The 18,239-nt window shown below is 37.3% G+C and overlaps 1 protein-coding gene across 1 annotated transcript in view; it reads right to left on the reverse strand.

The window, feature by feature from the left end:
• LOC102502239 (EGF-like and EMI domain-containing protein 1) overlaps positions 1–18,239 on the reverse strand; it is a 565,383-nt gene that overhangs the window by 88,485 nt on the left and 458,659 nt on the right. Inside the window, exon 6 of the mRNA XM_027772542.1 lies at positions 2,660–2,782. Within this exon, the coding sequence (XP_027628343.1) occupies positions 2,660–2,782 (123 nt within the window). The remainder of the gene's footprint in view (positions 1–2,659; positions 2,783–18,239) is intronic.

Genomic DNA, 18,239 nt, shown 5'->3' on the forward strand with positions numbered 1-18,239 from the left:
TGTGAATAACCCTGCCTCTATACCGAGGTCTTGTGAATAACCCTGCCTCTATACCAAGGTCTTAAATTATGAACGGTGTCTCTGACCTTCTGAGACTTTACCAGCCGGCTGCCCTGGAGTGCTAGAGTTCTGGCCGCTCTTGACGCAGAAGAAGGTGCCCCGTACGGGCCACCACTTATCGTGCAACTGATGACTCCGGAGACGGTCTTCTCTTCAGCACTTTATTTCCGCAGGCTATGTTACAGAAGTTCTTCCCCCTTTCCCTTTCCCCGGGGCCTTATAAAGGGCCCCTAGCCAATCAGATCATTGTCCACGTGCACGGAAGCCAGTCCTCGAAAGAGGATTGGTTGCATGCGGTGTTCCCGTGCTCTCCACGCTCCCCACTGCCCTACTTCCTTAAAGTTGTTTACTGCTTTGAGCGCTCAGCGGGCTTCCATTGAGTGCCATTTTGAAATAGGCGCTGAGGGCGATGGGCGGGGGCGCTCCACAGAACAGTACCTATTCCCTTAATGTCTACAATATCACCTTTCTTGTAGATTCACATATATGTTGCCAGAAGATCAACTCCATGTTTTCTAAAAGGCCTAGAGAACATACATGGGGGGCCTCTCTTCTTTCCCTTTGTGTTCGTCATTTTGGTTAATTACTGGAAGTTCAGCCAAAAGCTTAAGGCCATTCTTTAAAACCAAAACTTCAGTGCATACATCGGAGGCAGGAATAAAAATGTCCATAAAGTTCAAGTGCTGGTTTCTTGAGCCAGAACCTTCTCTAGAATGGCCAGCCCTCAAGAGGTTAGATGCTTTAAAATTTTATACACACACACACACACACACACACACACACACACATACACACACATTTAATTTGTATACTTATGTTAAAATCCTGTAAGGAGTTCATAAGGAGATCAACACATGAAGTTGCAAATAAACTCTTACCATACTGTCCCCATACATGTACAATAAGAATCAACTTTGGAGGAATAGAAATAGAAAATATGAGTCATGATATCCTTATTCAACTCCTCTTTTGACCTGATAGCATTTTTAAAAATGTGAAAACTCAAGAGCACCGGTGGAGAGGAATACGGAAACAGCTTAATGATTTTCCTGAGAAATAGCTAATAACTTCCAGGGTTTAGAAAACTAATTACACCTGTAAATACAATTTAATTGGTGACTAGAGTGTTTATTTTGCCTTATCGCAAAGACCAGGTATCACAGGTTCATATAAATCACTACTCCACAGAATATTTTTATATCAGACATAAAAATTCACTAGCTCAACCTTTACTGATAAATTCCCCATCTGCATATATCAATAAGCCCGCGGCTCCTAAATATTTTGTGACTGACAGAAGTTCTAGTGGCAATTTAAGGATGCTACCAGCTGAAGACCTTACAGGTTGGGACTGGAGATGCGGGAGACGTCCCTGTTGCTAAAACCAACAATCCTGCCAAAAGAAGGGGATGCTGAGATTAAAGATGGAAGCATTGATACTCCACAGCTTGTGCTTGCTGTGGATACAGCCACGGTGATTCTGGGTTCCCTGGAGACCAGGGGCTGGCCTATTCGCAACTGCACTTTGAAAAAGTCCTTTTCTTTTGCTCTTTGACCCTCGATTTCTCCTCTCAAATTCAGACCTATGACTAGGACTTCTTTACCAGTTTGCCTTGACCTTCCTCATTTTGTGTAAGACATTCCAAGAAAAAGAAAGAGGGAATATATGCTACAAAATTAGGTGACATTGGCTGACTTCTGTTCATGTTTCATAATTATAAAATATTTGGTAAGATTCTGATCATTTTGTGTTGCTGGACTAGTTAACAGATCATACATAAATTAAGTCAGCAACTGACTTGTGCTATACACAAGGTGGTACTTTTTAAATATAATATGTATATTTTTAAAAGGGGCTTAGAGATATCATTAGGTCACATTTTTATAATATCTAAGGATCATTACACAATAAAAAACACTTCTATGTAAATTACTTCCGTTAAAACAACAAGGTACATTTTTAAATCATACCGGAAACATAGTATTTTAAAAGTTTACTCATTTTCCTAATTATAAAATTCAGAAATAAAGAAGATTAAAAATAATGATCCTACCACGCAAAAATTATAACAAAGAACATTCTGAAACACAATAAATGCATAGTAATTTCAGATTTAATGTTTGTAGTTTTGACTACATTGGAGCAACCATAAGCTCCTTGGCATGTACAATCTGATATGAATACGATTCTGAATCCAGTTCTAAGTCTGATTTAAATGAGTGAACACAGTAGCTAGTAATTATAACAGTCCAGCACTCTCACTTCATTGTGACTTTGTGGTATGCTTGTCGGATATAAGCAATAACTAGAAAATTTATATTTCACTGCATATGGTAGAAATTATATACTGTGGAAATATGCATATATTTAGGGATTCGAGCTTTGCTTGTGAATGTTAATTTCCATATCCCCTTCTCCATCTTCTTTGTCTCTTAGTCTTTTAAGAGCAAAATATTTTATTCTAAGAGAATTGTATTTGAAAACTGTCAGCTTCTATCAATATTTTTACAATAGGAAAAATCCTTTCCTTCCTGCCCCAACATGGGCAGGTCGATTTTCATTGAAAACAGCTTCAAGCTGGTTCTAATATTTACTCACTTATGCAAGTGCGTTCGTCAGCGTGGAGTCTGTATCCCGTATCACATTCACAGCGGAAGGTGCCCAGACTGTTAATACAACGCAGCTGGCAGCCTCCATTCACCCCCACACATTCGTCGATATCTAGAGGAGGAAGACAGATGGCCAGGATTACAATGTCATTCCAATGTCAGCTTCGAAAAAGTGGCACAATGGTTCTTTGATACACGGTATGCGTTACATTGTCCAAAGGCACTGTCCCTGTTGCCACAAATCTTTGCTTGTTTGATCCATTTTGCTCCACCGTGTAAACAAGGAAATGCAGGCAGAAACTTTATTGAGTTTTTTAAAGCCCAGCAACAATGAGCATAGGATTGTCTCACAATTTTCTTTTCTTCACTTACTGGTTAATTAGACAGGTCTGAGATCTAGATATTTCCTCGGGGAAGGAAAGCTGGAGGGGAGAATTACAATGAGCTACTGTATCTGGAGCAGCACACCGTAGTAGATAAACACCTATTATTGGTCTGATGTTGCTGAATAAAGCCAGTAATAGTGTTAAGACCTTGAATCTCCTTCTTGTGTACCATGGTAGACATCAAAGCCGAGCGAAATAAATTCGAATAGAACAACAGTTTGGGTTCCTTAAAAATACATCAAGGCATTGGTTCCATTGATTGGGTTCCGTCGTTCTCAGTCAAGTGGCCATTTTCTGAAATATCATGTTGGTATGAAAGATGACCTTAATTTTGGAAAAAGTGGGAAGAACTAAAACTTCACGACCACCTCTGTCTTATGAACAATTAAGGTCATGATAAATGCATACAGCATTCATCTTTCACTAGGAAAGAAAAAATCGATTCATCTCTCAGAACTCACACCTCCTTGTATCCATATCATCAGTATTTGTGGCTCTACAACCACAAATGAAAACCGTCCTCAAACAGAGGGGTTTTCAGGTAGAAAACAGATGAAGAATTTCTACATTTTCTTGACTGGGGATTTTAAGAAATTGATTTCTTGTGGCAGCTTTAAAGTCACAATTGTTTTGTGGTGGGGAGGTAGACATTTGGCATGGTTAGGAATGGTCTCAGGCTCGCAATCTCGGATATTCCAGAAAAAAAACCAAACAAACAAGTTGGTTGTGAATATTCTTTGCTAACATAAGTGATTCTACCTATTAGATAATTAGCTTTACATCAAGGGGCATTAATTCCATTGGGCAAGGTCTTTGTCTAAGAAGACATCAAAATGAAGAACGCTATTGCTATGACTTATCATAGCACTTTTTCATGCCCAAATCCCATGCTCTTTAATGGACGTTTGTACTGTAATAAAGAAGAGAAGTTTTGACCTGAGGGAAACAAAAGAGTTTTCTTTTATTTGGCTTTGTTTTTTTAAATGAAGAAGAAAAAATTATGCAAAGAATATTAATTCATAAGTTAAGTCTTACATTTTAAAACTACTAGTTCACTATATTTTACATAATTTAATATGTTCCTTCAAAAATGAAATATTAGGGAGTAATTCCTGAGAGTTTTAAAGTATTTTAGAGATAAGAATTACTGCCTTTCCAATACACAGAATTTCTGTTACATTTTGAATCTGTGATAACCAGTCTGTTACATCTTTTTCATACAAATGAATATTAAGCAGGGCAGTTCTCATTTGTTACCTGTACCTTTTGCAATTTTTATTTTTATTTTTTTAAGTTCTTTTGCCATAGGACACATGTACTCACTGGAGACAAAAAGAGACAGAGAGAAAGTGGGAAATAACCCCCCAGGGGGATGGCCATACCACAAGTCCTTCTCCTCCATTCTCTGATTGGAATTTAGGACATGCATACATTTGTGCCCTTGTAATTTTCAAGCCACCAGGTCCAGGACTTGAACTGCTGTCTGCCATGGGGGAATCTACCACCTTAACTATCATGCCACCTGCTGGCCCAATTTAATTTTATTTCTGGCTAAATTTTTATGTTTCTGTCCTTAGGTATTATTTTGTAGAACTGAGATGTACTATTGAATTTTGTCAACTCCTAAATTAGATATCATTGCCAGATCTTTTATTTTAGGCATATAAATAAACTCTCAATTTCCAAGAGTAATATGCTTTACATGAAAATTTTTCCATCATTAAGAATTATTACAATATACCATATATATGTATGCATGTATGTATATGTGTGTGTGCATGTGTATATATACATACATATATATATATACATATATGTACATACATATATACATATATATACATACATATATATATATTTAAAGACAGTTAAAAGTGTTGTAAAAGATGAGTACAGATATGAATGCCTACTTCTGAGGAGAAAGAAAGAAATCAAGATGGTACCAAGCAGGGTGTGTGTGAGGTATTTTGGATAGACAGATCTTAACGATGTCTATAATGTTTCAGTTCTTCTTTTTTAAAGAATTTATTTAATTTTATCCATCCATTCATTTAATTTGACCAGAGAGAGACACACGCAGAGAAAAAGTGAGAAAGCAAACCACCAGGTCTGGTACTCGAACCATGGTCACCCATGTGGGAGTGTCCAGCCTCTTAACCACCATGCCACCTGCTGGCCCCTATAATGTTACAATTCTTACAAGAAAAAATTATCCAGGTGTTACCTGTAATAAAAGGTAATTACAAATTATTTATTTATTTGTTGTGATGTTCAGGCGGCCGGGTCTGAGCCATGAACTGTGGTCGACCATGTGGGAATCTAGAACATTTAACCATCTCTTCACCTGCTGGTTCCTAAAAGGTCATTGTTTTTTTTTTTAAAGTATGATATGATTACCTCCTTCAACCCACCCATCAAGGGGCAGCTGTTTTTGACAAAAGACACAAAGTTAATGAAAATAAGAAAAGTCCAAATATAAGAATGAGTGAAGATTTTGAGAATGAGCTTTCTTTGAGTATGTTTTAGTGTGTTCGCATTCTTAATCTGCCCCAGGATTATAACTGTAATACTCTACGATATAGAAACGCACACACAGGAGGGGACTTCAAAAGTTAATGAAAGAAAATAGAATTAAAATATGAGTTTATTCTGGAACAAAACATTTTGAAATCCATGCATTTTTTTTTTAATAATAGACTTTTTCATGTACTTTCTGACGACCCTTTTTATACTTATTCAAAAGCAAACTCAACGTTTTCTGCTTGTGAATCAGATACTCTTGGGCACAATATCTGAATGTTGAAATTTTGCTAGTAACCTTGCCTCTCTGAGACTTGGTGTCCTCAGTTCTAAAATGAGATAATAACAACAGCCACGTGTATTACGCTACTATTTTTTTCTGCTCCATTCATGCATAAGATTGTGATGACAATGGCGAATGCTCAATACTACAGGCAGAAATTAAACAACAGGTATTTTATTCCACCACCCAGTAGGGCTAACGATATGAGAACACAAAGTGAAAGTCCATGACAGGAGCAGTGAACAATATGGAAATTCAGAGGAGAAAAACTATTTGGCTTAGGGTAAGAAGGACCATTTGAGGAAAAAAAGTGAGAATTGAATGCTTAGAGAAGGTGGGCAGTCCACGGATACCGTGGTTAAAATGTGCAGTTTTTGTTTGCTTGTTGGAGAGGATTTTGCTATAGGGTGCATGCGCTGTCCTGAAAGACAGAGAGAGACAGAGAGACAGAAAGCGAAAAATCACCCCCTCCCCGCTGCGGGGGGGATGGCCACGCCGCAATCCCTTCTCCTCCATTCTCTTCTCGGGATCTTGGGCATGCGTGCACATACACCCAGCGTGAGTTTAAGCCACCGGGTCTGGGACTTGAACCGCGGTCGACTACGTGGGAGTCCTGCAACATAGCCATTACTCTAACTGCTGGTCCCAAAATGTGCACAGTTTTGAAATGCAGAAGTTAGCTATGTCAGCCTGGAGAATAAGATTGGCAAAAGGCAGTAAAGTTGAAAAACAAATCTAAAATCTTCTTTTTAATTAATTTGGATAGTAAAGTGTTTCTCTTCTTGATTTACAATATACTTCTGGGCAGGTTGAGACATAACAGGCTGTGTTCACACAGTACCAAAGCAAACTTATTAAAAGTTTAAAAAAAAAATCAATCTTTTATAGAGTGGTACAGATACTAAGTAATTAGTTTGACTTCCTTTTTCTATCTTGCCCTTTCAGAATACAATGAATTTACTGATTGTTTGGGTACTGTGTAATCGATAGTTCTCAAACCTGGGAACATACCAGAACCACTTAGCATTTAAAAATACTGAAGCCAGTACCTTACCCTTAAAGAGTTCAATTTAATTGGTCTAGGGGAAGGTTTGAGGATCAAAATATTTTAAAGGTCCCCTAAATGATTCAGTGTGTAGACAGAGCACTGAATGCCTGGTGTGGTGAGTACTTCAATTACCTAAGGATCTTGTTATAATGCTTAAAATGCAGATGCTGATTTGGTAGCAGCAGATCTGAGAGCTGAGAGTCTGCATTTCTAACTAGATCCAAAGACATTCTGATGCTACTGGCCTGTGGATGATATTCCAGGCAGCAAGAGAGTACATAGTTCTCTAATTGACCATAAATGTCACTCGGATCATAAGGTCCATTAGCTCAACTTCTCAATTGGCCGAATTAGACCAATTCAGTGCAAATGTCTAAATCAATACTCAGACCCAAGTAGTTAAATATATAGAGAAATATACTTGTGTATATATTTACTAGAAAAAAAAGGATAAAATGTTTTTAACTACTTACCAGAATTCCCCCCAAATAAACCACCAATATTCTCCACAACACTCACCCTAGCGATGAATAATTTAAAGACAATTTTAGCATTATATGTTATAAAAAGTGATTTGCTTCTAAACATGTAGGAACCTTTGTCTCTTTTTTGATGGAATACCTCTGATGTATGGTAAACCCAGGTTAAATTGCCATGATATTAGACACTCATGCTGAAGCTGTCACAAGTGATTTTCTTTTCCATCGAGATTCTACCCAACAGAGCTAAAAACCAGAAATGTCAATATCACATTAAAATGTTATTATCAAGTATACTTCATGGGAAGAAATGATTTCTCGAAAAATTCTCTGAGTTACATCTTTATGCTAGATGCTTACAGAAAGATCTGCCCTTAGAATTACAGCTCTAGGACACCTGCTGCGGATAATGATAAAGTGATTAGGATTTTTTTCAGCATTATCACTGTGATATGGACCCAAGATTTCATGATTACATACTACACAAGCCTGTCAAAAAGTCAACTATGTCAGGTATTTTTTGTTTTAATGCTTTCCCAACTATTTCTGGTATACTTATTCTTAAAATTATTGCCATAGATGGTCTCAGGATATTATAGTTTAAAATAATCCACATTATTATCAAATGTATTTTGCACATAAAAGCTCTGTGAGACAGTGATCCACCTGTGTTCCCTAACAACACATTTATTTCTTACTATTACGTGACCATTTATCCAAGAACTAGAGTAAGATAAATTATTCTCCGATTTGCTTTTTAATTCACTATTCTCAGAAACCTGTGGACTGGAAATAAGTGTCCCTGGAGTGCTTCATGTTGAAGATTGCATTGTGGAACTGTGAAGTCTGGAGGAAATATTGCAGGGTATGGTGAAGATTTCCCTAGGTTTGCCATGTGGCCTCACTGTCTGTATTGCAGTGGTAATCACTCCATATATCAAAACTATCGACTTTTTGCTTTTAATTTTTTAGCACCTGATAGAATACACTGCTGAAGACAAAGATCCTGTTGTCCTGAACATTTTCTGGCATAGTGCAGATACTCTACAAATGTTCATGAGCAAATGAATGAATAGAAAACATCCTCCCTCAGTGGGGTGTGCTCATGCAACAATCCCTTCTTTCTTATTTCTTCATCCCATTGAGACTTTGGGCATGCACACACAAATATCTGGTGTGTTTTTTAAGCTAAGGGGGCCGGGATTAGAATTGTGGTCAGTCATGTGGGATTCAGCTTCCTTAACCACTGTGCTGCAGGGCTGGCCCTTGATACTCATTATTGACTATTCACATTTAACTTTAAAAGTCCAGGGCACAAAATAATTTCCAGGTTTTTTAACAAACAAATTTGAACTGTTTAGATAGTGAATATTGATTGGTTGCCTCTTAGGACTCACTTAATTTTCTTCTCTTATACTAAATAAATCCTGGGTCTTCCTTGGGGGACAATGTACTTCTCTCATTTTTGAGAGCCTACATCGTTTATGAGAGATTGATGACCACCACCCCTTCCGCCCATCTGGGGTAGGTTCTATTTGGCAGATTGCCACCTCAGTTTACCACAGTGATTGAAACAGGTTATTTCTACATTAGCATATGGTTTCTTTAGGTTCAATATAAGGTTGGGAATTCTAGGACATAGGTGTTCTATTGCTTTAGAAATAATAATACATAGATATAAGCCATTTTCAGTAGCTATTTTGCCTTCATGAGTGAAACTACACTAAAGATAAAGCAACAAAGATCAGCCAAACCTGAAGGACTTACAGAGAAGGACAATGAGAGTCCTGATTGACCCTTAATGCTCCCTATCATTGAACTCGTCGATTAAGTAAGCTAATAACCCTCTTATTATTGAAGGATATTGAACTGCATGACTGTTACTTGTAAGTAAAATTATTTTGATACATGCATGCTGGAGAGCTGGTGTGTAGATGGAGCCAACAAGCACAGCTCAAATCACAGCATCTACTTTTTTTTTTTTTTTAAGAGGTTTTTATGCTATAGGGTACGTGCACTCGCCAGAGTGAGAGAGAGAGAGAGAGACAAAGAGCGAGAAATCACCCCCGGTGGGATGGTCACACTGTAATCCCTTCTCCTCCATTCTCCTCTAGGGATCTTGGACACACATGAACATGTGCTCAGCATGAGTTTAAGCCATTGGGTCTGGGACTCGAACTGCAGTTGACTACATGGGAGTCCAGCAACATAGCCATTATGCTAACTGGTGGTCCCAATTTTACTGATGCCCGTTGCTTGCTTGTAGTCTTGAAATTATTAGTGAAGCATGATACTGTACAGATCCCTGATTTGCATGAACCTGATTTGAGAATCTGAGCTTTTGTGTTCACTCAGAAAAGAGATAGGAAAAGGGGTCATGCTGCATGCCTGCATATGACTTGCTTACCCCTCTGTTTCTATTAATAGTACCTTTTTCAGTGCATGGCCCATAGCAGGTACACAAAAGATACTTACTAAGAAATCTTAAGAAAGAATAGATGAGTGTGTATGGCTAGGTTGACAGAGGAAGAGACAGCTAAATGGACAGAAATGGGGACTAAGAAAGAGAACTGAGAAGGTGAGGGAACAGAATCTTTTTTTCTCTATAGCTTGTTTGTTTTATACATTCAATCATTGCATATCATTACAGCTTGTAAAATGGATTTTCTCAATATGAACACGCTGCACACCAGTCCAGTTAAAGGTACTACCACACACGCCATCAACAGATAATTTTCCATTTTTGCATCCCCCACATGTTTTCTTCCTTCTTTTCCCCCTAGATTCCTTTCCCCTATTCCTCACCCTCTTCCCACAACTTCTCTAGTATCCACAACTGTCCTTTATGCTATTTATTTATTTATTTATTTATTTAGAGAGGTTTTTGCTATAGGGCGTGTGCACTTGTCAGAAAGAGAGAGAGAGACAGAGAGACAGAAAGTGAGAAATCACCCCTCAGGGTGGATGGCCATGCCACAATCCCTTCTCCTCCATTCTCCTCTCGGGATCTTGGGTACGCATGCACACACACCTGGTGTGAGTTTAAGCCACTGGGTTCAGGACTTGAACCACGGTCAACTACATGGGAGTCCAGCAATGTAGCCATTACACCACCTGTTGGTCCTATCTCCATGATTTTTATATCTGGCAATCTTTCAGTTTCTGAAATAGAGTGTGGATATTCGGTATATATTAAGTGGGGACATACAACGTCTGTCTTTCAGTGTCTGGCTTGCTTTCCTTAGTGGTAATTCTTCCATGTTCATCCACTTTCTATCAAACTCCAGAGTCTTGTTCCTTATGGCTGAGTAGTATTCCACAGTGTATGTGTGCCACACTTTTTCAAACCATTTAGCTGTTCATGGACATTTGGGTTGGTTCCATGTCTTGGCAATCTTGAATAATGCCTAAATAAACATGGATGTACAAATACTTTTCCAACTGAGTGTATTCCTATCCTTTGGGTAGATACGCAGCAGTGAAACTGTAGGATCACATAGTGGTTATATTTGTAGGTCTTTGAGGAATCCCTGTATTGTTTTCCACGGTGGCTGTACTAATTTACATTCCCACCAACAGTGCAGGAGAGTTTCTTTCTCTCCACAACCTCATCAGGAATTATCATTTTTAATGTATTTAATCTTAGCCATTCTGACTGGGGTTCGGTGGTAACTCATTGCACTTTTGATTTGAATTTCCCTTATACTAAGGGATATTGAATGGGCTCTTACAGAATCCTGGTGTACATGGAGGATAGTATTTCTAACCGAGAAAGATAAACATTATTGATACTTCTGAAAATAAAATAAAGTGGGACTGTAAAGAATATGGCGGGTTTGGAAATGATAAAATCTTTCTTCTACAGTGTAGACTGAGTAGCAAGTTGGCCTTCTGGGACTCTCTAATTCTTTTTTTTTTTTTTTCCCCAAGTCTAGAATAACCTATTCTTTCTTCCTTATTGAAAATAGGGCTGCCAAGGTTATGCTTGCATGGATCTATTATACTGCTCTCATCCATAACATGACTGGAATCATCCCTAAGGCCCCCAGTGTGACAAGGCACTGGTATACTGTGATACAACACTGTCATCATGGTATCTCTTATGGGGAACAGAAAGCAATGAAAATAAAAGTAAGTACCCAGATCTTACTACAAACAACATTTTGACATATATTTAATGTTATACAAAGTTGTTTTGAATTTTCAGGATTAAGCTCAAATGGCAAAGGACGGTCAGTGAGCCACTGAAACTGAGCCTGAGCAAGAAGCCATATAGCTCGTTTTGCTTAGCTAATTTTTTTTCTACTTCCAGTTCACTTCACACTCAAAATACACTTATTTTCTTCCAGTTTTTAAGGAAGAGCCAAATCTATAGTGGGCAAAGAGCTAAAGAGGCTATTACTAAGAGTAGATGAAGCATTCTCCCTGGGAATTGTGTTAAAGAAACAGAAACCTTGAATCAAACTCACAGATCACTCCCTAGGTCAATGAATGGCATACTCCTTCAAGATTTTAATCTTATAGACAGCAACGTTCAATAGAAAGTATGAGGCTAACACCAGAATTTAAATGGCAATTAGGAGATATTTTTCAAGTGAATAGTGACTGGAGGCAAGTCTGGAGAAAAAGAGGAGGTGAAAGATAGTAAAACCAACACAGGGCTTGGAAATTGGAGGCAGGTAAGAATAATGGTTGTCTGGCTGACTACCTGCCTGCCTGAGATAACTGAATTGAGCTAGATTTTGTTCAAAAATTCTTGTGCAGGCCAATGAATGCCTAAATAGAGAGTCAAGTAGACAGGGACACTTGGAGCCCTAGATATTCCTGAGGTCACTGCTCCTCTTCTCTCAGGTATTTGGATACAGGACAGAACACAAATGGAATTCTGTGAGATTTGGAGAAATACAAGAAAGTACTCCAGGCCCAAGCCTCTTTTTTATTGATTATATGAGCCAATAGAAAACATTTCCTAGGAAGGTGAATGTATGGCTAGCATTCTCATTTCAGTACGATTTGTTTTAGCTAGCTTTATTTTCATATATTTGAGATTCAGGGAAAGTGTAAGATCTCTCTCTCTAATGAAAAAGAGAAGGAAAAAGAGGCAAGCTGGGACATCCTTGAGGTCTCATGGAGCTCTAGATCACTAGGGAGCCTGGGAGCAGGATGACGATCTGCAGATGGGAACTAGACTCACAAAAGTGGTTCTGTAACCAACTTCTCTTTCTTCCGTTCCTCCAATTAACCCTATATATTTTTAAAATTTTGTTAGAGGCTGCATGTGCTCTCTGGAGAGAGACAGAGAGAGAAAAGGAAAATGAGAGAGTGTCTGCCATAGGGAATGGTCACCAGTTAAAAACTGAAAAGAAACAAAGAAGGTCACTATATAGTATTAAAGGATTGGGGCCAGCAGGTGGTATAGGTTATGGAGCTGGATTACCACATGGCTGAACCCAATTCAATTCCTAGACCCAGAGGCGTGAAACTCACACTGAGCATGTGTGCATTTGTGCCCCAAATCCCAAGGGGAGACGAGGAGAAGAGATTGCAGTGTGGCTATCCCCCATGTGGAGCGATTTTTCATTTTCTCTCTTTCTGTCTTTCTGGCAAGTGCATGAGCTCTATAGCAAAAATTTCTCTCTCTCTCTCTCTCTCTCTCTATCTATCTATAATTCACCTATAAGATATACAAATATAAATATTTATGCATCCAATAGCAGAGCACCCAAATACATAAAACAAAAAACTGCTAGACCTAAAGAGAGAGACAGATGTGGCACATGAATTATTGGGGATTTTAGCACCACACTCTCACCACTGGACAGGTCATCCCGACAGCAAATAAAGCAGCAGAGGAGCTGAATGAAACCATAAACCAAGTGGGTCTGACAGACATTTGTAGAACAGTTCACAAAACAATGATAAAATATACATTTTTCTCAGCCCCACAAGGAACATTTTTGAAGAATAACCATATAAAAAAAGCACAACACAAGTCTTTACAAATTTAAAAGTATACATCTAGTAACTTTTCTTATCACAATGGAATTAAATTTGAAATCAATGAAAGAGCCTTTGAAAAATACACAAATACACGGAATCTAAACAATTTACTCCTGAATGACTTTGAAACTATTGAAGAAATTAGAAATAAAACTTTAGAATTTCTTAAACGGATGCTAAAATAAAATGAAAACCTTCATAAACTTGGGACATATTGAAAACAGTCCTAAGAAGAATGTTTTTAGTAATTAGTGATCACAAGAGAAAAATAGAAAGATAACAAATAAATAGCATAATGACACATCTCAAGAAACTGGAAAAACAAAAACAAAAAAAGGAAAAGTCCTTCAAAAAAAGAAATATATAGATTAGAGTAGAAATAAATGAAATAGAGAATAAAAGAAAAATAAACACAAAAAAATCACATAATAAAAAGCTTTTTTTGAGGATAAACAAAATCAACAAAAAAATTACCTAGAATAAGAAAAAAATGGACCCAGAAAAATAAAATAAAAATGGAAGAGGTGATACTACAATAGAGCCTGCAAGGAAAAAAAAAATGTCTTTAGAGAATACTACAAGCAACTATACTTTGACAAACTGGAAAATCTGTGGTGTTATCGGTTGAAGATGTTTTGATCAACTGGACTGGGGAGAAATGTTCACATATTGAAATGCTCACTTTGTAAGCTAAATAATGTGATTGAATGTATATAAAATTTTTTAAAATATATTAAAAAAAGAAATGAGCAAATTCCTGAACACATACAATATACCTATATTGAACAGGGAAGGAATAGAAAGCCTGAATGAACCAATACCAAGCAACAAAATTGAATCAGTAATGAATAGTCTCCAACAAGGAAAAGTCCAGTTCCTGATGGCTTCACTTCTAAATTCCATAAATCTTTTAAAAGAATAATTAAACCAATTGTCCTCACACAATTTCTAAATATCCATGTGGAAAGAACACACCCAAACTATATCTATGAAGCCTCCATCATCATGATACAATGACAGACGAAAACACAACAAAAGTTGAAAACTACAGACAAATGTCCCTGATGAGTACAGATGTAAAATCCTCAGGATACCAGGAAAGCAAATTCAATAGTATATTAAAAAGATCATATACCATAGGATCGTTTGATATAAGTAAAACAATAAATGTAATACATCACATTAAGAGAAGGAAAGATAAAAATCATTTGATCATATCAGTAGATGCAGAAAAAGTATTTGATAAAATACAAACTTTCTTCATGATCAAGACTCTCAAAAAAGTAGTATAGAAGGTGATATATAACAAACCCCTAACTCACATCATACTAAATGGAGAAAAACTGAAAGCTTTCTCACTAAAAACTGGAACAAGACAAGATTGTTCACTGTCTGTACTCCTTTTCAGTACAGTATTGGAAGTCCTAGCCAATGCAATCAGAAAAGAGAGTGAACTAAAAGACATTTGAATAGGAAATAAAGAAATTAAATTGTCTCTATTTGCAGCAAACATAAGTACATACATAGGACACACAAAAGAATCCACTAAAAACACTTCAAGAAGTGATAAAGTAATTCAGTAAAATCACAGGATACAAATATACAAAACTCTATCGTTTTTTTATATACCAACAATGTATGGACTGAGACAAGATTGAAGAAAACAATCTCATTTAAAATAGCCACCAAAAAATGCCCACAAATAAATAAACAAACAAACCTTAGGAAGAACTATAACCAAAGATGTGAAAGACCTCTACAAGAAAAAACTATGCAAAACTGGAGAAAGGAATTTAAAGTGATTTTTTTTTAAAAATGGAAAGATATGCTTTGTTCTTGGGTTGCAAAAATCAATGTAATCAAAATACCAATTCTACTGATATTAATTTACAAATTCATTGTGATTCCATCAAATTACTAGTGACATTCTCCATAGAAATAGAAAAAAATTATCAAATCTATCTGGAACCATAAAAGCCCCCATATCACCAAGGCAATATTGTTCAAGAAGAATAAAGTAGGCGGCATCTCACTACTCAACCTCAAAATAAAGCTGTGATAATCAAAACAGCATTGTGCTGGCATAAAAAGAGACATAGATCAATGGAACAGAATAAAGATTCCAGACCCAGAAATAAACCCTAAAGCTTATAGCCATCTGATTTTAGATAAAGGACTCAAGATAATTTAGTAGAAACAAGAAAGTATTTTCAGCAAATGGGGCTGGAAAAACTGGATATCTACCTACAGGAAAATGAAACTAGAAAAAAATGTAATTACAGAAAGCATAATAAATTCATTTTTACATTTGGGGCCAGAAGGTGGCATAGGGGTTAAGGTAGCTGGATCTCACGTGGCCATCTACGTGGTTTGAGTCCTAGAGCTGGCTTGAAAAACACGCTGGGCATGTGTGTGTGCATACCCAAAATCCCAAGAGGAGAATGGAAGAGAAGCAATATCTACCTGCAGAAAAACGAAACTAGATTCCTATCTCTGACCACTGGGGGTGATTTCTCACTTTCTCTCCCTCTATCTCTTTCTGGTCAGCACATGTGGCCTATAGGTGACTAAAGTCAGTTGCACACCAATTTTTATGACCTCTGGCACTCTCCACTTCTTGTTTCTTTCTTTCAGGCCCTGGTGCTTAGTTGTCCTTACCTTAGTCTAGCCAACTTTCTAGACAAAGCGGGATGCCCTTTGGACAACATAATTCTGTAATTCACAATGATGAATTCACGATTAATTGGACTTCATCTTGTTTCCACTCCATTCACTTTGTCGATCATGCTCTGGCACTTTTCAACCATAACTATTTTATATTGTTTTAAGAGAGATTTTTGCTATAGGGTGTGTGCACTCTCCAAAGAGATAGAGACAGAGAGACTAAAAACAAGAAATCACCCCCCTTGAGCGGGGGGGGGATGATCATGCTGCAATAACTTCTCCTCCATTCTTCTCTTGGGATTTTGGGCATGCACACACACATGCCCAGTGAGAGGTTTAAGCCCAGGGTCTGGGACTCAAGCCATGGTCCAGCAACATAACCATTATGCCATCTGCTGGTCCCCCGATTTACATCTTCAATACTCAACCTTTACACAATTTTCACTTCATAATTTATTCTTCCAACATATTATTCTTCCAACATATTATTTCTCTTGTTAATAACATCTATGTTGCCACATTGTATTTTTCTCATATTCACTTGAAAATTCGGCCTGAAATGATCTACTAACTTCTCACTCTATACTTTTATTGTTGAACTTTGCTAGTGAAAGTCACAGAGCCATCAAGACTCGTGCCTCTACTGATGCTTGATCGCCAACGTCAGCTGGAATTCAGGTGCCTATCATTCTCTCCCATAAATCTCACCAGTGACTGCAAACTGCATTCTCTTCTACATGCTCACAAATTCAGGATCTCGGGCTTCTCCTAAGAAAAACGAAGCTATAAACTTGTTGCAATCCCATGTACAGACTTTTTCATATCTATAATATTTTTTCTTTAATTTTGCCATAGGGCACATGCATTCACCAGAGAGAGAGAGAAAAGAAAGGAAAAGTGAGAAAGCACCCCAGAGAGGATGACTACACCATAGTCCCTTCTCTTCCATTCACCTTTTGGGATTCTGGACATGCATGCACACATGCCCAGTGTGTCTTTCAAGCTGCTGAGTCCAGGACTTGAACAGCACAGCTAGCTATGTGGAATCCAGTCACTTTAATCACCACGCCACTGGCTGTCCCCCTACATATATCTTAATTTCCTTTTCTCCCAACTTGGCTAAAGAGCTATCTTCCCACTTATGTCTTTATTCTCCAATTTTTTATTGTAAAAAAAAAGTTCAAATCCATAAAGTTTAAAAGAATCTTTGATAGGGAGTGGCAGGTGGTGTGGTGGTTAAGGGCACTAGATTCCCACATAGCTGATTGCAGTTCGAGTTCTGGACCTGGTGGCTTGCTTTCTCACTTTCTTTCTCTCTCTTTTTTTCTCTTTTCCTCTCTGGTTAAATTAAAACAAATAAATAAATGGATAAAAAAATTAAATTAAAAAAAGAATCTTTGATCAATACTCATACACTCATATTATTCTCATTTTGCATCTATCTCTCTACCTAAATTCTTTTTGTTGAAATATTTTAAGTTAAATTTCAGACATCATGAATAATTCATTATTTATCTCTTAAAAACAAAGCTTTGATTATGGCCAGATTATCATGAAGGAATTTAAGATTGACATAATAACATTAGAAAGTATATAGTATTACCTCATAATTTAAGTATATAAAGAATAAACTTATTCCTTCCTCAATCCATTGCTTTTTGGTTATGGAGTTATTACTCTAAATATTCTTTTGGGGAAATCACCAAGAAACTTGTAGCTGAATCCAAGAATACTTTTCATTCTGATTTTATTCCATCTCTCTTCATCACTGGACATTTTAAAACAGTCTCTGAATCATTCTTGCCTTGGCTTCCTCACCGCCATTGTCCCACATTCTACTCTGCTTTTCTCCGCTCCCTTACAGGCTCAAGAAAGAGTCTCTCACTTTCCCAGAGCTGTCAGTGTTCTCCTGGGCCCCTCACGGCCTTCAAACTCAACAGGGTGTTCAAGGTCCTTTGTGTCTTCTCCTGTCAACTAGTTGCTTATTTTGATGGCCCACTAGGTAATTCCACTTCTTTTTAAAATTTGCCATTTTATTTGCCACCATTCCTATATCTACTGTAGTCATGTTGAATTAATAATATTCACTAGCAGTTCTTGAGCATAATACCTACAAGGCACATTTCTAAACATGTCAGTTAGTTCATTTTGTCACTGTTTGGATATTGTCTAATCATGACTTTTCAGAC

Source organism: Tupaia chinensis, unplaced genomic scaffold, assembly GCF_000334495.1.
Source record: "Tupaia chinensis unplaced genomic scaffold, TupChi_1.0 Scaffold000281_1, whole genome shotgun sequence".
Classification (NCBI taxonomy): Eukaryota; Metazoa; Chordata; class Mammalia; order Scandentia; family Tupaiidae; genus Tupaia; species Tupaia belangeri.